Below are 20,744 nucleotides of genomic sequence, written 5' to 3' on the forward strand. Positions count from 1 at the left end.
AAGGTCATATCCCATAAGTGACTCGAGTGGGGTTTTTTTCGAGACTACCTCCCTGCCTCCTAAACGTCTGTGGGTTTTGATTCTCTGGAGTATGAGGTACATATAATATGAAAGTCCATCATAAGTGCCCACCGTCTAGGGGTAACGTGTATGGTGGAACTGCTGGGTCGTGTTAGTGAACGTCTCAGATCACTATCGCTAGCAGCGGGAATGGCTAGCTCGATTTTGGGCGGTGGCTCGTAGGAATAGTTCGACGTCGATCGTAAAAACTTATGTTGTAATAACTATGTGCACGTCTGAATATCTGGTATTATTGTACGGGCCAGCCTTGTCGTTAACAAACCTGAATCAAGTGAGCCTGGCCTTAGATTTTTAATTGCAACGGTAACTAGGAATGTCTTGATATGATACAATGCCCTAGCAGCCCAGTAGTGCTCGGTCGCACTTTGTTCTGTCCTCGTACGTCGCACATGGCAGCATGAGCTCTTTTTAACGAGCGATGTAGGAGTGACACCGACCAAGAGCTATGGCGATGAACGAGAGTTATAAGAGTATGTATCATCCAACCTACTATTCTTATCAGCCAAGGCATGAATGGGATTACTACTTACACGCAACAGTACCTATCTTCGTGGGGAAAGATGACAGATATCTCCGTATACATACTTCGTATTGTAAGCTTGTTTGGACTTTCAAGTGTATTGTATGTATTAATGCGATGACCAAGTTTGTGTGCCCACCTCGGCTTCGCCCCCCTTGGCTTTCCATGACAATGTGCTGGGTTTCAGGCACATGAAACAACCATGTAAGCATGGGTAGCGGTCGATCACAGGGATCTAATTTCCCCATACACATGGTAAAATCCTGAATTCCTCATTTGGTAGACGAGACAGATGGCTAAGGATGTTGACTTTGCCTAGCAATTAAGATCCTTTAACCTTTTTCTTCTTTTGTTGTTCTTTTCTTCTATTGTAGCCTAGCCTCGCCTCGCCTCTTGGAAGCAGAACTTGAGGGCTAGAGAAAGGTGGGAAGGTAAAAGAATTGGTTGTAAATTCTAGAAGTGACTCGATTTCAACCGGCTATTTCAAGGTTGTTGAGGGGTTGATGGCATGGACACTTGTCTAAGTCAGGACACGCGCCGGATCATCAGGGGAATCAAGTACAGTGGGTGGCATTAAGTTTGAAACTTTTTTCTGTACAGCAAAGTAGCACTAAGCCGCTAGACCGGTTTTGGACAGGGTCTAGCTCAATAGTGGCTAGCGTTTGACTTGGAATGCAGCCACGCTACATCTATCACGTGACTACCCCTAGCAACACCATCTCCTTTAAGTATTTTCTTCAATTTAAACAGATGAAACAAATCTTGTCGCAATATAGTGCAACAAAATTTAAAATGCTTCTGGGCTAGATATATATATTATTACCTTAAATTTATGTTTACGCATCTCATTTTCAAAAAGTTATTTGATTTGAAACGGATTGATCATTCAATAAGCTGGGCACCATTAGGTGGGGCAGGTGCTGTTGGGTAAGTAGTTGCAAATGTGGCGGACTTGCAAAGCTAGCCGGTATGGGTTAGTATGTAAATATTGTGGCTCAGCGGCACCTTGCAGTACGAAAAAAAGTTTCAAACTTAATGCCACCCACTGTACATGCTAACACAATGCTAATCAACACGTGGAAAAAATGTGAAAGCCAATATTCTTTGAAAACCCTCGTTGAAAGAGAAGTTTTCGAAATGTTTGAAGGATTAAAACAATTAATTGAAGAACTTTGAACCCTTGGAAGAAAAATGGAGCTTCAGGAAGGAATACTATGTATATGTACTATGTAGACTTGGAGACTTGGAGATTGTAAACTGATTGGTTAGCTGATATGCAACTTATCCTAGAATGTGTTACCATCAAAGGAAGTGCTTACATGTGTACATGCATATGTATGCGCATAAAATATACATACATAACTATGTAGTAAAGTATGAATTGCACATTGTAGGGACATAATAACCTAATACATGTAACTAACTAATTAGTTATCCATTAACTTCATTTGGAATACCGTATTATGTACGTAACTGCTATAGGTAAAAGGGGCGGCGTTGTTTGTACTTAGTTATGTGCTAGAACTGCAGAACATCAATAATATGTGAAGCAGAAACTAACTAATTCCTTACCCGTTCTTTCATCGTCTTCGTATCTGGTTTTTCTTTTCTGCTGCACCATTACTAGCAAATATCAATCTTGGAATCAAGATCCATAGATTAGTACCCTAGGTATCCCTTATGTTGGTAAACTTCAATAGTTATGGGTTTAAAAAGAAGCAAAAGAAGCGACGCTAAATTCGGCTATACCGTATATTATGTAATTCCGTAGCGGGATCTGCCCCTGTCAGCGAAGCAATGCTTGGCCAAACTTTTTGGTCCTTGTGCGGACCCTATGTGGGACTCCCAGGTGGGACTCTAGACTCCTGGTTGGCCAGGTCTTGATCCCCGCGACGAAAGACTATCGTCCGTGCCTGACGAATGGGATGGTAGCACTCTGGAACTGTGTTGGCCATCACACCACACTCTTCTCCTTTTTGATCCACTGTGCGTCAGTGATGTACGTATTGAACCAATTCTCTCTTCTTCATGAAAGGCATAATCTCCAGGCAACTACGTAATACATGGATTTTAGTTCTTTTGTTTTTGTGGTGTAGAATATCAACACTATTATGCATGCATTTATGTAGGTTAGTAGCTTCAATTGTCTAATGCAACTTGTTAAACATTTCATGGGCATTGAAGATCACGATGCGATGTGTGATGTAGGTATATTATTGTAGGTACATACATACAAGGTAGGGTACATACCTACCTAACCTAGGTAATTAACAGGCATATCTCAAGGAATTCAAGGATAATACTTCTATGTTCTTGCCTACTACGTACTTGTACATATGTGAGACTAGGGTTCTTGCTATTCTAAGTTCAACATTGAATGTCAGGGTCGGCCTTGGGATTTTAGTGGTCAATCTAGTGCTCCTGGTCCACCTTAGCACGCTGATATCCACTGTCGCGGCAAAATTGTTCTCTCGTGTAGCCAATCATAATTCCGGACCCGAATTATCAACCTGGTCCTTCTGCTGTCTTAAGCACGCGTACACAGTGTGGATGATCATTTGTGACCGTGCACGAGCGTGCTAAAAAGCTCAGGTTTATCGTCCCATAGTTTATAGTTGAGCCTGGGTACGGTGGTACAACTCACAGTTTGCATACAGTATGTACAAGTAACATTGAAAGTGCAATTGCATCTGGCTGCTGGCTCTGGCCTTGCCCACTTCTTTGTCACCCACTGCAGCAATTTTCACCTTTTTTTCTTCTGCTCCTCCTACTTGCTCAAGTATCTTTCTCTCCTTTCATCCTCCACCATCCTCAACTTTTTTGTCCATCTTCTCTTTCTTCTTTCCCCTCCTTCTCCCCCCCATCGCAAATAGCCCTTCCTTTATTCTCTCCCTCTCTAACCGTTGGTTCCTAATCCTTACTCGAGGTTTCCCGCCTTTTTGTGTGCGCGCGCCAAATCAATTAAAGTGTTTCGTCGTCGGCTTGCCCTACGTCGTTGCGTCAAGAAAAAAAAAAGTAGTTGTTTATACGCGTTCTCGAGAAGAAGACAATCCATCACCATCGTCAGCCAATTCAGCATTTTCACAGCAGGACAAAAGGGGAAAAAAGAAAAGAAAAAAAGATAGAAAAGCCGGAAGACTCTCGACCCAATCGTATTTTTAATCTTTGTACAAATTACTCGACTCGACGTTTTTTCACCATTTTCAATTCGCATTATTATACGTATAGCCGTATACCTAAACATACTTCGACCGACCATAATTTTCGCGTCCTCCCAATTACGTTACCTGATCGCAAGGAACTGCACACAGCACGCTCAGAAGAACCTGGAAAGCCAGTAGGGAAGGAAAAGAAGAAGAAAGAACAGCGAGACTATTGAGTTGTTGCGTTAGTCCTCCTCAATTCTTTTGATCGGAGTATCTGGAACCAAGAAACTTTACCATCCCGAGGTCACTGGTGGATACTCAGACGAGAACAAAGCAACAATTAATACGAATCGGTGTTGTTAATTATCAGTTTCAGGTCTTATTCTCACGGATTACGCTCTCGGACGACTCAAGTCAACAAAGAAGTTGTACCTTCAACCTCAGGTTCGACCTTCTCCTTCGTCTTTTCGCCATTTTGAAGTTGTAATCCCGCCTCTCCTGATTCTTTACATCAACTCCCGTTCACTACATTCTCTCTGGTCTGCATAAACTCGGACATCGCATCGAAATCATCACCGTGCCTTCTTCGTTTTATTACTTCTCTCTTCAAACCACACTGCGCAGTTTCCCATCATTGGCAAACGTCTGTCGCTCATTCGGACAAGAGCTCCTTTCCCACTAGAGAAATACTTAATTACGCCCACACGCATAGTCACCACATACGCATCTCTATTTGCATCTTCTGTTTCTTGTCTACAGCTTACCATCACCAAAACTGCCTCAGTTTTGCTGGTCTCTGCCGGCAAACCGCGTTTGATACGACATCCTTCAAAACTGATACATTGTTAGCCAGTGCATCAGTTGTGTGATCATCCACACAATCGACGGTAGCAACACTACTATTATCGCATTAATCAGACCTGCTTGGATCGCTTTTATCCCTGATTTACTCTTGTAATACCATTACGATCGCCCTATTTTAGAGGCCATCATCCATTCCTTATTCAGACTTCATTTCTAATCCTTCTTCCGCCACCGTTTGCATCTGAATTAGCAACATCGATCTCTCAGGGCCATTAATCCTTTGATAGTTCGCAGCAATTCATTTAGTTTGAGCATGGACGCCGGCGGTCTCGCTCAAATGTCGCATAACGGTTACGCTTCGCCTTCTGGCTTGGGCATGCCCACTGGAGGCTTGGCATCGCGTCGTGGTGGTGGCCAGAACATCAAACCGCTGTCTTTCGATGCCATTAAGGGTGCCTCGGACCCCAAAGACAACGGAGCTCCAACCCCACGGACTAGCCGATCTCACCTGCTTGCAGGTCTCAGAACGGCCCCCAAGTCGGCTACAGCGACTTCGTTCGCTGCCTCGGCCACTTCTGCCGCTCCTCCTCGTGTCATGAATAGGAACAGCATTTCTGGAAACATGTACGGCAGTCAGGATAATGCGTACAGTGGTCCGAAGACATCGCTTCCACGATTCTCGTCCCAGCAGCAAATGCCACCTCAGCAGCAGAATTACAATCCAATGGTGAACATGGGCCACCAACACTACACACCAGAACAGATATTGGCACCTCCTGAGCTTCATCTCGATGAGCAGGTCCAGGATCAAATGGACCCTTCACTCTATGCTCAGTTGGTTGCAACTAATATGTATCTGGCTCAGCAACAGCAACGCTTGCAGCAACAGCTCCTCAGTGTTCAAGCCGCTGCTCAGCAATTTCAGGCCATGAACCTGAGTGGCCAATCGGTATTACAGCAACAAATGGCACTTCAGAACCTTTACCATCAGCAACAGCAGTTGAAGAATTTGCAGCAGTCCATGGCCACGTCCCTGCCCACTCCACAGAACTTGTATGCATACTACGATCCTTCGACTGGCCAGCAGGTGTACTATGTCGACCAGAACGCTTCCCAGGCGACCAACAACTATGTGGACCGCACTCCTGCCACTCCTCAGGTGTACAACCGTCAACAGCATAGCCACAACAACAGTACTCCTCGGGTTCAGGTCTCGCCCCCTCCTGCAGAGAATAACCCTCCCGCCTTCCGAACCAATACGCCCCCCAAGAAAGTAGAACAAACACCAGAACCGATGCCTCTTCCGCCTCCATCTGCGAATGCTTTCCGTCGAGGTCATAAGAAGTCATCGTCTTTGGCGAATTCTAACAAGGGACTGTCTCTGTCCATGGACGATGCTCCCAAGTCGGCTGGCCCGAAGACGGCTTCTTTCCCATTGTCGCCCATGGTTAATGGCGGTTATGGTCCTGGTCAGGGTCGTGCTGGTGAACACCCAATTCGTCAGCCTCGCGGCCCTCCCGCGCTCGACGAGCTTCGAGCAAAGCCTACTGCCAAACATGAGGGCAGTAAGAACTTCGCTGCCCGAACTCGCCGCTCAGCTGTTCACAACCTTGTTAAGGCTGGGTTGGTTAGGCGCAAGGGTACGGGCAGTAGCTGCGGAAGCATGAGCCCCGTATCTGAGTGCGCCGAGGAGGTTTGCAGTCCACTGACTGACAATGAGTCTGATTCCGGGCGTAGTGGCTCGGGCAGTCTCTCCGGCGACGCTGAACCAAGTCTGGCTAGTTCTAGGACTTCTACCAGCGGTAGTTGGGGGGCTATTGGCTCTGATCGACCAGGCTCTCGTCAGAAGTCGCGAAAGAGTGTGGACAGCTTATCTAGCACTGGTGAAGGTGAGGGTAGCTTTGCGAGTGTTTTCAAGAATGGATCTCAAAAATCACCAAAGACCGACTCAACTGATGGGCAGCGAAAAGCACCTATGCTCGTGCTTACCAGCGCTGAGAAGCGCAAGGGTAGCGTCGCAGTAGCTTAAGGCTTAGCCGGACTAATTTTTCTTTTCACGCAATAATGATCGCATGCTCCCGACGTCTTTGTCTTTTCACGACTATTGCGATGGAGTGGTAGATCCCTCTAAGCAGAGATTACGCATGAAGGGACGGGACTGTATCGGAGAACAGAATGGCTCTTTCTTTCCGCGATTTGACTTTTTATTTTGGAGGGCACTGGAATCTGGTTTCGAGGATGGCGGCATCCCCAGACGTTGATTTTCGTTTGCAATACCAATCTGAGCCCAGCATCCGGTGGTACGCTTCTTTGAGAGGACTTGGCGGCTTGGAGAGAATAAATCCCCATAGGTGGGATTCTTTTTGCTGTTCATACTTCATGTCATTCTCTCAGACAAACCACACATGATGTTCACTTCTCAGTACGTTGCGTTTGGAGGGAACTCCGATGAGGGAACATCTCACTTACGACCCTTGTGGATGCCTCTTCCCTTACAAATTGTGTAGGCTGATGCTCAGCCTAATGATCATGGCATTTAAATCCAAAGAGGCAATTGCCCCCAATTCCTTAGGTAGAGATCAATGGCTCAATGGGAATGTCGTCCATATTTCATCTTAATCCACTTTGTCGTGAATGCCTTTATTTGTCTACCATGTGATCCCATCATGACCTTATCTTAGTTGCTGTTGCCCAATGTGTAGACACAGCCCTGAAAGTGGTACTCGAATAGTCTGAGCTCCAGGGCTATGTTGGTCACAACCATGATGGTATGTGCTTATAGGTTGGAGGTCTTGTGACGGATTGATGTCGCTGCTGCAAGCCATCTACCCTGTGTAGTTACCTACCTAACCTAGTAGGTTGTAAAATCGTGATTTTTCAATTTGCCCCTATCTGCGTTAAGTAGGTTAGGTACATACTAGGTAGCTTTCTCTACCTAGTACCTATCTCTACCTAGTACCTACTTGGATGACAAGATTGTATTATCAATGTTCTATGATAGCCTGGTAATGTGAGGTTGGTGGGTACTCGGTAGGTAGGGAGGGACCTAGGTAGGTGGGTGGGTAGGTAGGCTGTAGTTATCATCGTTGATGTCGTTTTTTGTAGGTTGGGTTATTTGCTGGGTGTTGGGTTGGGTGTTGAGGTAGGGTAGGGTAGGGTAGGGTAGGGTAGGTATTATTGGTTACGTTTTATGCTCCTGGGTTGCAGCTGCTTGTTTACTACATAGTCGCCGGTCATCGTTAAGCATTGCTGGGTGGATGACTAGGACCTATGGACATCTAATAAGTAGATGGGTTATTAGGTAGGTAGGTAGTATTGGAATGCGAAAAGGGGGGTTCCGTGGTTTGTTGGGTGCCCGGGTGGGCTGAGATAGGGGTTGAGGAATCGGGGTTCTGGGGGGAGGGCATTAATGTGTGTGAGGGGACGAAGTTACCTAGACAAGCATACGATTAGGGGGTTGATCAACTTCACGTGGGTCTCTATTGGTGTTGTTGTGCTAGGTTGTTTTTATATCCTGTCTATGTACCTGTGTACGTGTTGCGCTGCGCGCGTCTATGAACTCATGCCCCTATCCTCCCAAGGTTATCTAGGAAGTCATGTTACTAATCTTACAATGATCGCTCGTGATTCACGCTCCGTAGATAAGTAAGTGTAGTGGCGATTCGTATGATGAAGAGGGGGGGTAGGGGGGCTCTCTCCTGGCTTTGTCGTTCTCATCTAACCTGGGCTTGCTGATTGAATGGAATCGCTCTCGTCGTAAGTAGATTAGGTACTTGGATAGGTGCCTAGGTAGCTTTGGTTGCTGAAACACCCCTGATGTCTCCAATGCTTAAGTACCTAACGTATCACTTCAAAACCTCCTCATTTTACTCCTATCCGTTCCTCAGATTTCTCAGATTCATCGTTATTCAGCAGGTAGTCACCCGTGTCTTCACGAGGAACGAGGCATCTGTTATCGTCGACCACAGTCGCCTCCTCGTGAACGCTGGAGTCGAACGTATTCCGGATTCTCATTAGCCATTCAACAACTGTTTCCCTAGAATCGTTGACTAAATTCTTATCCGCGGCGTGCAATTTTGGCTTTGGTATCTCGAGGAACCCATGTTTAAAACAACCATGAGTTGTCTCCACATAGCATCCAGAGCACAAGACAGTGCAGTTGCATCCTTTACAAACTTTCCATCCGTTTTGATGGAACAGGCCGGGCTCGGAATAGCAATGACCGCACCAATGATGCATGTTAACCAACTTGTATATGCCTATCCAGTCATGATTGCATGCATTTCCCAGCCCATATCCACGATGTAGGCTGTAGAAGACTCGCTGGTGTTGTTCATATGCTATCAAGGCTTCGTCTTGTTTGTCAAGGAGGATAAGGCAATGGCCAAGTTCATAGAATCCCGGTAACGTGTATCGGCCGTTGTTGTCCAATAATCGAGATGCAATGATATACACAGTACGTCGAAGGCGAACGTTTCTCGGGCGCCCTTGTGGTTGCGACGAGACCTTTATCCCACTTTTCATATACAAGGTCAGTTTTGGGTCTTGGTGTATGTATCCGAAGGATTTTATCGCATTACATTCCGGAGTATGAAGAATAGCCACCTGGAAAAGTTCATCCACGATAGCCACATCGTCGTGCCTGTGTTCCAATAGCAATGTTATATCATCATCGCAGTTTCTAAAAGCTATTTGGAAGCATGTGTCGGTAATCTTGACATTGGGATTTGTCCCTAGCAGGGATTTTAAAAGTTTGCACGAACGTAAGGCAGCAGCGATTGCGATCACACCCTCAGTAATGGTGCCTTTAATTTCGGGTACATTTTGCCATCCATATCGGATGTTTGTCTCACTGTCGTCGTGTACTTTCGGATCTGGAAGGGCTTAGAAAAAAGTGGTTGTTTTGTGTATGGATTCGACTGATTTCGTTTTTGATCTCCTCTTGTTCTGCCTCCTGAGCCGTTATGTGTTGATGCCAATAGCTAAATGCATAATGGACGAATGCAAGGAGTGGGTTGTCTGTTCCATAATAGACCCATATGTTATCTCTTTGTTCACCCTTCAGCTCTTCTTGAAGGTCTTCGGCATTCATATATGTTAGGCACGTGCGTCCTAAATAAAGGTTGAGATCTTATACACCCCTAGGTTAGGTAGATTTTGATTTAGACCTACTCTTCACCCCCTTTAAAGACTCGGGAGGTTACACACAATTACGATAATACCAATGGGTCACATGACCGAACCAGAGTCAATACCCCTTTTATTTTTCAAAAACCTTTCAGAGTTATACTTCTCTTATCGTATTGAAAGGATAGTTGGAAGATATTCTTGGCATAATCCAGGGGTACTTTTATCGTGGTTTAAGATTTGAATATACTCATTTTAAGATCGCACCTATTTGACACGACCACAATGAAATTCGAGTTATTTCTTATGACTACTCGGCAATATTATGGCTATAAATACCTAACTCCAGGCTATATACATACCTAGATGTATTTCTTATTGGCTCTGTCTTAGAAAGATGCATCTTGTTTAAAAAATATCGGTTCTACCAACCCATAATGAAATATTTATAATTAGCCCATGTGAGCGCTGTAATAGTGTAATGGGGGCTATATTCTGCACAATCATCAAATTTTGCCTACGCTACCTAGTTATGTCATCAGACTTGCGACAGGAGAAATATCATTATATACGAATATGCCACACTTTTAAAATTTAAGAGGTGCGCAACATCGTAACCCCCTTAGGTCACAGAGCATATGTATGTTTCAGCGACTAGCTTAATACATGATATAAAACTCTTCGTCTCTAGAAAGAAAGGATAAAAACTACTGGATCGGTACCTACCGAGTACCTACCGAGTACCTAGGTAGTCAATTAGTAGTAGCCTTGCCTTGATTGAAAGCTAGCTTACATCAACTTCCGCGCCCCATCGCGGTGGCATCCAATCAACATCAACAACCTCATGGGAAAGAAATTAATATATTACCCTTTCTCATGGGCACATGACGAACGAGGCTTGCTGTCACAGCTTACACCTGATACCCCTCGTTTCTATTCGCAGGCTTTTCTTTTTCCACCAAGAGCAACGGCCCCCCACCCCCCCTCGAATACGTATCGCACATGTGAGCCTGAGGTTCATTTCACAGCAACGTGTAAGTGTTATAAGCGACAAGGATTGTACCTATATCTATGGTACTCCTATAGTCACAAGTCCACTCGTCTGAACTTCTACTAATTCGAGAGAAAGCCCGGAGAGCTTGCAATGACGAAATCAGTCATAGTGGTAGGTAACACAGTGTTCTTCCCCCTTACTTCTCGTGTAGTTTCCGTGTTAGCTGATTTTGCTTTTTAAAAGGTTGGCGGGTCCATCGCTGGTTTGATGCAGTAAGCACTCCTTACTGCGCATTCCAGCTCCTCTTCATGAGTAACTTACTTTATTGTTCACCACAGCGGCTTACAGCATAAGCGGAAAGGCAACGATGTCACCATCATTGAGCAAGAGCCAGGCCAGAGGGCAAGCCAGGATGCAGGTATAGGGTTTGGGGCCGAAGTGAATGAGTTTCTCAAGAAGTACGACTTGACGGGCTCTCAAATAGCTATACGGTCACACTCCCAGCGGGTAGCATACTACAAGCGACCCCAAGTCCACACAACGCAGACGTCCTTGAAACTTACGAGCTGGGGGTTGCTGTATCGGCTACTACGGGTCAATTTCGACGGTTTGGCCTCTGCGGCTTTCCCGGTTCCCCCGAAGGAGCACGAAAGCAACGGAAGAGCAACTTACCTCACGGGTAAGAAAGTTGTGAGCTTGTACTACAGCTCAGGGGTAGTCACTGTCCGCTTTATCGACGTAGAGACAGGCAAGGAGGAACAACTGTCAGGAGATCTACTCATTGGCGCAGACGGCATTCATTCTACCATCCGTCGATTAGTCGGGACACCCAGCGTGGAACAATACGTCGGATACGTTTCATGGAGAGGGACGGTTGAGGAAGCGCTCGTGTCTAAAGAGACGGTCCGGTATTTTACGGATTGGCTATGCATGAACATCACGAAAAACGGCTATCTGGTAGGGTGAGTTACTCCTTAAAATTAACACGCGGAGTACCCCCAGAATATTAACCTTGCACGTAAGATACATCGTACCAACCGACGACGGCAATTTCACCCCCGGCCAGCGCCTCATCAACCTCGTCTGGTACTGCAACATGCGCGACCGCTCCCCCGAGCTTGATGAGACATTCACCGACATCAACGAAAAAAAGCACCAGAAAACCGTGCCACGCGGGCTCGTCCGCGCCGAAGTCTGGGATCGGGCCCGGCGGCGGGCAAGGGGCAAAGTGGCCGAGCCGTTCGCGGAAGTGCTCGAGAAGGTGCAGCGGCCGTTCGTGACCAGGATCCACGATGCGTTTAGCAGCGCGTCGAGCTTCCACGACGGACACGTCGTGCTGGTCGGCGACGCATTCTCGTCGTTTCGTCCCCACGCGGCCACTGCTACCGAACAAGCCGCCTTTCACAGCAATACTCTCGAGAAGGTATACACAGGAGAGATGACACAGGAAGCCTGGGATCGCGAGGTGCTTGTGTACGCGAGGCGCATGATTCTGCTGAACCGATTGATCGGCAACTTTGGGCGTGGGGCCTTGACCCCCTTTCTTCAAGCGGTGTTCCTATATTTTATATTTGTCCTACAACAAAAGTTGCGCCGTGCATGAACATTCCCGACAACACAACTGAAGATGTAATTACGATGTGGTAGCCAGGTAGGTAGTCATAAGAACCACAATCACAGCCAAACATCACATCAAATTGCAACTCAAGCCACCCACGATGCTACAAACGGGGACTGAACACCCAGGTAAATCGTAAACAATGTCGGAAATTTGAAAAAAAATCTAGACCCCGGCATTCCGGCCAAGGAAGTCTATACGTTTATATATCGGTAGGTATATATAAGCTATAAGTATAAAGGTGAAAAAATGGACACAACCAAATCCTCTCTAACCCGAATTCCATCATCGCCAGAGGAAAAGGAGAAGAAAAAAAGGATGATATACAGAGCGCTGCATCCCAAAAACGAGAAATGCCCAACTCTTTGCTTTGTCGTCCTTCTTCCCCCTCTTTCTCTGCCTGCCTCACACCCCCTTGCGCCAATCATCATATACAAGCATTCGCTAAACCCGACCAACCAACCCACCTACCCACCTATCCACCATCCCCTGGATCCATTCATTCGTCCCAACTAACCTAATCAACCAACCAGCCAGCCAGCTATCCAGCGCGCGTCCTGAGGGAAAGGAAAGATCCGGTGCCGTCCCATAAATGCAAGAAGTGAAATTGCGCGACCAAACAGGCACCTATATCTGTAGGTACCCATCCGCATCTACGCAGATATATATACCCATACCCATAGATACCTATACATCGATCTACTGGCTCTTGCTCGCAAAGCCCAGTCTCGGGGTGCTCTCGGTCTGGTCAAAGACGACGAAGGCGGCCTTGAGGGCGACGTCGCCGAAGATGGAGAAGCCAATGCCGGAGTCGGACTGGATGCCGCCGAAGCAGGTGGAGTCGTCGACGGGGGCGTAGTTGACGAACTCGCCGGGGATGGTGACCTTGGCGCCCTCGACGCCGAAGACGAAGTCGGGGAGGCTGGCGGTGCAGGGGAAGACGTAGCCGCCCTGGGTGTCGTCGTTCTTGGCGCCGGACACCTGGCGGTAGTAGGCGGTGACGACGGCGTCGGGCAGCATGGCGAGCGTGGTGCCGGTGTCGGCGATCCCCTGGATCTGCGTGTCCTTGAAGCTCGTGTTGCCGACGCCGTACCCGGACGCCGTGAACATCCAGAACCCTTGGCTCGAGTCGACGTCCGTGTAGGTGATCTCGCCCGTGTACTTGGAGCTGTCGATCACGCCGAAGTCGTAGGTGCCGGCTAAGTATTATTCACAAAGTCAGTTTCACATGATTATATTTCGAGAAGAGGAAGAAAGTGGGGGGGGGGGGGGGGGGGGGGGGTTTGCCTTACCTTCGTGGAACTTGAGGTCAGCAGTCCAGACAGCAGTGTCGAGGCTGCCGGCGACGTTGTCGAAGAACGTCTTCTGCGGCGTGGGCTGCACGGTGTTGATGCTGCTGAAAGCAAGACCCAACAGACCGTCGTTGTTGGTGTCGCTCGTGAACTGCCTGGAGACCTTGGTGGCGGCCTCGACAGCCTGGGCGTCGAAGGTGACGCCGCCCACATTAACGGTGTCGGTGAAGACGACGCCGTTGGACGAGCTGCCGTCGCCGTACGAGATGTCCCAGGTGGCGCCGCTGACGCGCTTGGCCGTGCTGCTCTTGCTCGGGTCGTACTGCGCCTGGCCGTTGACGGAGCTCGCGGGCATCTCGGTGCTGAAGACCCACAGGTCCGAGGAGCCGGAGTCGAAGTCGAGGTTCAGCACCTGCGGCGGCGTGCCGATCGACACGGGCGTCAGGTACTGGATGTCGTACTGCTCGGGGGTCGCCTTGGCGCTGCCGGTGTCGCGGCGGAAGATGTTCAGGTCGGCGAGGATCCGCGCCAGGCCGTCGGGCAGCTTCGCGCCGTACTTGATGTACGTCCTGGCCAGCTGCGCGGGGCCGTGGGGCTTGAAGCCGGGGTTGCGGACTTGCGGCACGGAGAAGGTTCCGACCTTGGTGCGCGGCGGCGCAGGAGTAGGGGTTGCTGCTGCGATGCCGGCGAGGGCGGCCGCGAGGGCGAGGGTACCAGCTGAACCGACCATGATGGCGAGATGTATGTATAAACGATTCGGAATCCTGAGGTTGGGAAAAATAAGAATAGAATATACAAGTTCTAACGAATGAAGAGAGAACGAGCAAGCGGATGGATGGGGAGGCACAACGAAGTAAGTAGAAGAGTGAACGTAGGTATTTATGTTCAAAGGATAGGGGCTGAGGTTGTTGTTGGTTGATGGTTTGTTAGAAATAGAAACCCCCTTGCGTCACGGGAATGACAAGCTAGAGCAAACTTCCTCTCATCAAAAGCCGGATGGGTAACCAGCTATTTATAACCTAAGTAATCTGGGGAGAGGGAGGAGTCAAGTGAAAATGCGATCGTGAAAAGCCCCGGCCGGAAAGGGTAGGTTAGTTGATGATGTAGGAACTAGCCAGGGGATCTGTAGATCTCTTGGAATCGACGGCCGAAGAAGTTGCGCTTGGGTAGGTTAGGTAGGTAGGTATATAATAGTAGTGCCTGGCTAGTCCAAGGTAGTATATGGTAGTATAAGTTGTAATAATAAATGCTACCTACTCCCCTACCACCCATGTGAGTGGGTATGATGATGGAATCGCAGCTTCCGTGATGGGCAAGAGCAAGTGAGAGTGAGGCCTGGTTCAACGAGTGATACAGAATAAAAGCGAATGAGCACGTCTTTTTGAGTCAACGGTTGGCTTATCCCGTTCGACTCAGTTTGTGTGAGGGGGACCGGGGGGAACGGCAGGGCTTCTGGGTTGTGGAACGCGGAGGCTTGGCAAAGCAGATCTTTGGACCAGCGAGCTTGGAACAACTGGACCAGAGTTTGGCAACTGATTGGCCGCTGGGCAAGTCGTCAGGTAGGGCAGGATGGGAGCAGGGTAGGGTACGTAAGATGGGCTTTGAATATGCTTAATTCATCATCTAACCTAACGGTCTCTTCCACCTTGGCTGCTTGCTTGGTAGGTAGGTACGTAGTAGACAGCTTGTTAACCGCGGGCGGGTGTTTTGTCCGGTTCTAGCGAACTTTATCTCTCTTCCCCTGACCACGGAACCGAGTCCTACCCGGCTTAGCTATGCATTTTTTTTTTCATTAGGCCTCCCCCTCCATCCCGGTCTCCCCCTGGCGCGGATCGCTAGATTGATTTCCTTTCGCCGTAGGTGCGGTGGTTGCCCTTGCCCGGCTGGTTAAACTACACAACGGCTCCTGATCTATCTATCATCGATGTCATGGATAATCGTGGATACCTATGTACTCGGGACCACTCTCGGGAGCATGTGAGAGAAAGGCTGTGGATTTGGGAGGCCCCATCATCCTGGAGATGGCTAAGGATGGCTGTGATTTGATCGATAAAGTGAGATAAAGAGATGAAAGGGGATGCGCGCATGGATCATTGTTGTCGTCAATGTCTTACGACAGGGTGGGCAATAAGCTTCTTCTTAGGGTCTTGGACCAACCACGTTGGCTGGCTGGGGGAGGAAGTAGTTTTCTTCTCTTGGCCTTGCTGCAAGTATACTACTGTAGATATTGTACCTACTTTGTCTGCTGCATGCCCAGCCTACTGCATACCTAGTACTAATAGGTACTACATAGTACAATACCTACCTGTCTACCTACCTGTCTACCTACCTGTCTACCTACCTGTCTACCTACCTGTCTACCTACCTGTCTACCTACCTAGTGTATTGTACCTACACTACACATGTGCACTATGCGCGTATGCAATGCGGCCCCCATGTCTTAGTTCCTACATACATACCTATCTTGGCAGCTGCTTGGTAGGTATGTACCACTATGTTTGACTCGTGCGTGTTCTAGCGCGGCTGGACGTGCCACACAGCGTTAAAGATCTGCGAGACCATGCATCATACCTTGCCCTATAAGTGCCGGGTGTAGTGGCGTTTCAGATAGGGGACTTATACCACCTTAGGTCATCTTCGGGCCACCTTAGAGTATGTCGTGGGGGGGAGAGAGGAGGGGTGCTTGGCCTCATTTGTGTTATGCGGCTTATTATTGAATGAGACTTGGCGCTTTTTGGCAGCTCGTTGAGTTCGTCATTTGGTCTCATTTTGTGCTGAAATCACCAATCGCATCAATCAAACAGCTTGATGGCTGCCACACACACTCATCTGCCAGCTAACGCTACCTACCTACCTACTTAGGCACACTACTTGTGCGAGTGAGACCTCAAGACTTGGACTAGATGGAATAAGCCTTTCCCCAGATCTTGGCCAGTTGGCTGCTTGACTGCCCAGATGTCTGACTGCTTGGCTGCGTTTGTTCCCTAGATTCTAGTGTGTGGGTAGGTAGTATCGTGAAAAAAAAAACAAAAAAAAGGCGATGACGTATGTGCTAACGTATTGATAAAGTGTTAATCACAAGTCTAAAACTCATCGTCATGACAATTTCTTAACTCTTAACAAATCATGTACTAAATCCCGGGTTTTCCGCATCTGCCCACATATACCTAGGGTAGGAAGGTAGTGTATAATACGGGCCTCTATCTAGCAGCAGCAATGCGCTAAAGGCCATAAAAAAAAGAGATCTATCCATAGATGCACTAGAAATTCCAAAAAAAGGTGGAAGAGAGTGGGAACAAGGTGGATTGCCGGAAAGAAAATAATCATAAATCATAATAAAGAGGAGACGAACTTGACGAAGAGAGCATTCCAAAGAGGCTCTAAAGCCGTTGATAGGGCATCCAAGCCACCAAACGAAACCCCTTCCACAAATGATGAGTGTTTGTCATGCTTGCGCTCTCGTCCAACCACGCCATCTTTCTTCATTTTCTTTTCTTCAAATTCCCCAGTATTGCCACTTATGATCGTCGCGCCCCATCGCGCAAATGATTGGGTCATGTCGAATTCATGCAGATAAACCTTACTAACCTACCTTAAAAGGCTTGGAGGGGGAGGGGGGGCTCGCCCATGTTCATAGCAGTCCGGACGACTTGAAGCTACATATGTATCTATTATCTTCCTATCGGGATATATTGCTTTAGGATCTGCGCTACACTTCTAGATAGGAGAAAGAAAGAAGAGCTGACATGTGGTAAAAGGATGGATGCATACAACTCCAAATCGCATCGGTATCTCGAGAAGGCAGTGTAATCCGACGAAAGGGGGATTCGATACATTAGAAAAATGCATTACCTACACAGTACCTATTTCCAAGCATCGCATTTTGATTTGGCCAACAGTAATATTACCTACCTCATTACCGCGCCCCCCTTCCCCTTGCCGTCAATTCAAACCATGACCTACCTACCTAATTAAGGAACGGTCCAATCGTATTGATTCTGCTTCAAGGGATTCACAGATAAAATTATCATACCTATGTATTCTCTCAGCTACCAACAACATTATCCAACGCTAGGGGGCCTATCTAACCTAACACTCAAAAGGTATTGTACCTAGGTAAATAATCAATAGATAGATATTCAGAATCGAACAACCAGACCAAATAAATACGAGCAGAAGCGGCCCTATCAAGCTTTCTTCCCGAGTAGAGGGCCCCGAACGATGTAACCGCCCGAACACTAAGGATGACTAAGTTGTCCTTCCACATCGAGGCATCCCGCGCTGCTAGTCTGTTTCCGGGTAACACGATGCATGCATGCACGACCGCATGGACACCGGCAGCGAACGAAGCCAAGCGACCCAAGGCAGCGGTGGCGTTTCCTACCGCCCCAAGAGAGATAGTTGTCCTACCTACCTACCTACCTATTATTAGTGCACTATGTATTTGGACTATTTGGACACTTGCATGCACGCCTGAAGCTTGCATAGGTACCTACCTAGATACCTGCCTCTCGGACTTAGTATGGTACTACCTACTACTACATAGCCTCCACGAGCCTCGTTCAGCGAGCTGCAGTCCAACGCACATGCAAGAGAGTCACAAGACTTCGATCATTTCCCAATCCATGCCAAACAACCTTGAAGTACCTATTGACGGACTTCTAGCTCCAATGACATACCCGCATGCTGGAGTTCAGGAATGATGAAAATTGCACTACCTGCCTACCTTGTATCAATCAACTAATGAAAGGGTAGCTATTCAAAAAAAAAAAAACAAAGCTACCAGTGCGGTTTTACTGATTCTAATCCGATCTTCTGACACCTCAATTCAGAGTTCCTACTGCAAAATATCAACAAAATGACTATGTCAACATTACCTATCAACGTGCCTGAATCACGATGGCGGTACGGCACGGGGGCTCCACCCATCTCCGAGCCCCACCCCCTAAACGTCCCAACTCCGGCATCAGTGCCGGTCTGACTGCTATTCAATTGAAATTGTCCTAGCTTAAATTAATGAAATGTCTATAGGGCTATTGCGGGGTGATTCAGTCTAGAGTACGAGAGGATTTGAAAGATCTTCTCAGGCCCATCTTCTCCATCACTTACCTTTTGATTCCTTCATTTCACCCTTGGGCCGTAAGATAAATGGGAAGTTCATGATTCGATACAACCGGTCATTGTACTTAGTACCTGAGGCACGTTACCTAGTAGGTACCGTGCATGTAATAATCAACAAGCTAGGTAGGTTAGGCGATTCGGACCCAAATATAAGTAGGCCACCTTTCATAGTAGGTTGCGGAGCCACTTTGAATAATTTAGAACTAGAATGACTATGTACCAGGAATCGCCTTCCGTATGAGGATACGGGTGGACTGATGTTGACTAACCTCTAAGCGTGGTGTACTAACCCCTTGCTCGCCATCGGGGCCCGAGAACGATACAGCAGCCAAATCTTTCTTAGACTCTTGGACTTCCATGACTCGCTGCGAATGAATTAGCATTTCAATCAGCATCACTCCTGGTACTATCATAGGTTGTGACTAGATATCTACCTCTTCGAATGTATCACGAACGAAGAGTCGAAAAGTCGTGACTTCTCTTGTCTGTCCAAGACGATGCACGCTGGCGAGTGCTTGTTCCTCAGTGGTCGGGGTCCTTCGTTTCAATCAGCGAACTCTCCGTATATTCACGTAGTGATCGCGACGTACCAATGTGGCTCCATAAGGTATGCATAAGATGCCTCGGTCAAAGTCAACCTTAAGTGCTCATTGTTGATGGCATGGCCTAAGGGGCAGACGGTTGATTAAGTACCCACCCCCCTGCACCGCAGGATAAAGTGAGAAGCATGACTTTGAATCATGAATCTTTCCGGAACTTCTCAATCACTGACTGCCTGTCCTTCTGAGAGACCTTTCCGTCGAAGCGGAGATAGCCTATCCCGGCGTGTTTCATCCCTACTTCAAAGATGTCTAAAGTCATTCTCCAAGCTGAGAAAACAACTCTGGCCCAACTGCGTTAGATTATCTATTTTCAAGAGAGGGGCAATTCACCGCCTCGTCTGCTTCCCCTGACTTCCAGAGATCGGTGATATCCTTATCAAACTGGCTGCTATTGTTGTAGGGATCGTCCTGCAAGAACTTCAAAAGAGCAGAAAGGTCTGACATGCGATTCTGTACAGGAGTTCCTGATACTGCCCAGCGAGACTCTGTTGAACAGTCACTCATAGAGTGGCCGGATCTTCCACAAGCTTCACAGGGGAATTGTGATAAGCTTCTTTACCGCTTCTCTTGTGTTGCCTCTCTCGCGGTTGAGTCTGTTCCGGATCTTTTTCTAGATTCTTGCCTAGGTCTCTCACCCCTTGAGCTCGAATAGGCGGGCGGAAGAAGGCGTGAGTTGAACCTCACTGCGTTTGCCGAATACTCATCGTCTTGTTGGAGCTCCCTTCCCCTAGGCATGTCGAATTCCACTTGATTAGCCGCTCTAGTAAACTTTGAGGTAGCTTCTCTCGGCTTGCTTGTGGTGCACAGCTTCATCATATCGTAGTCGGCCGAGAGCTTGTTCGATACCTCATATATGTTTATTGCTTTTCCTTCGTTTAGTGCATCTTCTAAGCGATTGATAGATCTCACGCCTGGGACTTGTTTCCACATGAAGGCGAACTTATCCGTCCATCTGATCTTATAATCTGGGTCGAGTCGATTAAGATTGGTGACGGTCTTTTGAAGGGTGTCGAGCCATTCTTTCGGTCCATCTTTTGGCCATGCTTTGAAGTATCCTTCTGTGTGTTTGTCGAGCTGCTTCTAACTCTCTTATCTCCTCATACACTTTCGGCTCGAGGTTTTGCTTTGAGGTTGTTAACCAAATTCGAATCGACCCGGAGCCTTCCATAAAGTGCTTCACTAAGATATGAGTGGTTTCGAGAATATATGTGCGGATCTTTGCCAGTTCTTTCTCATGGTTTTCATAGCGGCAAATCTTTATCTTGTAAGTATCTAGTCTCAACGAACAGATACCTCTATCTGCAGAAAGATTAAAATTATTCAGAGCTACGATCTCTTATGGGTATAGTTCATCAATACAGGTCAAGCGTAATTTCCCATGATGTCTAGTCCATTTAATTTTGGAATCCGCAACGTGTCTGTTTATCACATTGAGTTTA

At 47.5% G+C, this 20,744-nt stretch overlaps 5 protein-coding genes across 5 annotated transcripts; 2 read left to right on the forward strand and 3 right to left on the reverse strand.

The window, feature by feature from the left end:
• Positions 1 to 3,277: 3,277 nt before the first annotated feature.
• GGS25DRAFT_500582 (uncharacterized protein) lies at positions 3,278 to 4,529 on the reverse strand. Its single transcript, XM_049261865.1, has 2 exons — positions 4,124 to 4,529; positions 3,278 to 3,988 (listed from the first exon to the last, which is right to left on the reverse strand). The coding sequence occupies exon 2, from the start codon at positions 3,858 to 3,860 to the stop codon at positions 3,519 to 3,521; it is 342 nt and encodes a 113-aa protein (XP_049114958.1). The 5' UTR covers positions 3,861 to 3,988; positions 4,124 to 4,529; the 3' UTR covers positions 3,278 to 3,518.
• Positions 4,169 to 7,170, forward strand: GGS25DRAFT_500589 (uncharacterized protein). Its single transcript, XM_049261866.1, has one exon. The coding sequence runs from the start codon at positions 4,865 to 4,867 to the stop codon at positions 6,578 to 6,580; it is 1,716 nt and encodes a 571-aa protein (XP_049114959.1). The 5' UTR covers positions 4,169 to 4,864; the 3' UTR covers positions 6,581 to 7,170.
• Positions 7,171 to 8,306: 1,136 nt separating this feature from the next.
• Positions 8,307 to 9,306, reverse strand: GGS25DRAFT_383435 (uncharacterized protein). Its single transcript, XM_049258282.1, has one exon. The coding sequence runs from the start codon at positions 9,073 to 9,075 to the stop codon at positions 8,413 to 8,415; it is 663 nt and encodes a 220-aa protein (XP_049114960.1). The 5' UTR covers positions 9,076 to 9,306; the 3' UTR covers positions 8,307 to 8,412.
• Positions 9,307 to 10,214: 908 nt separating this feature from the next.
• Positions 10,215 to 12,396, forward strand: GGS25DRAFT_383442 (FAD binding domain protein). The gene is made up of 4 exons (XM_049258283.1): positions 10,215 to 10,843; positions 10,916 to 10,944; positions 11,011 to 11,634; positions 11,696 to 12,396. The coding sequence occupies exons 1-4, from the start codon at positions 10,823 to 10,825 to the stop codon at positions 12,273 to 12,275; spliced, it is 1,254 nt and encodes a 417-aa protein (XP_049114961.1). The 5' UTR covers positions 10,215 to 10,822; the 3' UTR covers positions 12,276 to 12,396.
• A 459-nt stretch (positions 12,397 to 12,855) lies between these two features.
• On the reverse strand, positions 12,856 to 14,502 carry GGS25DRAFT_383546 (endothiapepsin). Its single transcript, XM_049258284.1, has 2 exons — positions 13,583 to 14,502; positions 12,856 to 13,489 (listed from the first exon to the last, which is right to left on the reverse strand). Exons 1-2 carry the CDS (start codon positions 14,310 to 14,312, stop codon positions 12,990 to 12,992), a joined length of 1,230 nt encoding a protein of 409 aa, XP_049114962.1. The 5' UTR covers positions 14,313 to 14,502; the 3' UTR covers positions 12,856 to 12,989.
• Positions 14,503 to 20,744: the final 6,242 nt, after the last annotated feature.

This window comes from Hypoxylon fragiforme (genome assembly GCF_022984875.1).
Source record: "Hypoxylon fragiforme strain CBS 206.31 chromosome Unknown GGS25scaffold_7, whole genome shotgun sequence".
NCBI classification, from domain to species: domain Eukaryota; kingdom Fungi; phylum Ascomycota; class Sordariomycetes; order Xylariales; family Hypoxylaceae; genus Hypoxylon; species Hypoxylon fragiforme.

Bases quoted from the DNA above. Each gene is read 5' to 3' on its own strand.
- GGS25DRAFT_500582 (XM_049261865.1), bottom strand. From the start codon at position 3,860: ATGGTCGGTCGAAGTATGTTTAGGTATACGGCTATACGTATAATAATG.
- GGS25DRAFT_500589 (XM_049261866.1), top strand. From the start codon at position 4,865: ATGGACGCCGGCGGTCTCGCTCAAATGTCGCATAACGGTTACGCTTCG.
- GGS25DRAFT_383435 (XM_049258282.1), bottom strand. From the start codon at position 9,075: ATGAAAAGTGGGATAAAGGTCTCGTCGCAACCACAAGGGCGCCCGAGA.
- GGS25DRAFT_383442 (XM_049258283.1), top strand. From the start codon at position 10,823: ATGACGAAATCAGTCATAGTG. The intron at 10,844-10,915 runs GTAGGTAACACA...GCTTTTTAAAAG, and splicing joins TGACGAAATCAGTCATAGTG to GTTGGCGGGTCCATCGCTGG. The intron at 10,945-11,010 runs GTAAGCACTCCT...TGTTCACCACAG, and splicing joins TCCATCGCTGGTTTGATGCA to CGGCTTACAGCATAAGCGGA.
- GGS25DRAFT_383546 (XM_049258284.1), bottom strand. From the start codon at position 14,312: ATGGTCGGTTCAGCTGGTACCCTCGCCCTCGCGGCCGCCCTCGCCGGC. The intron at 13,490-13,582 runs GTAAGGCAAACC...AATAATACTTAG, and splicing joins TGACCTCAAGTTCCACGAAG to CCGGCACCTACGACTTCGGC.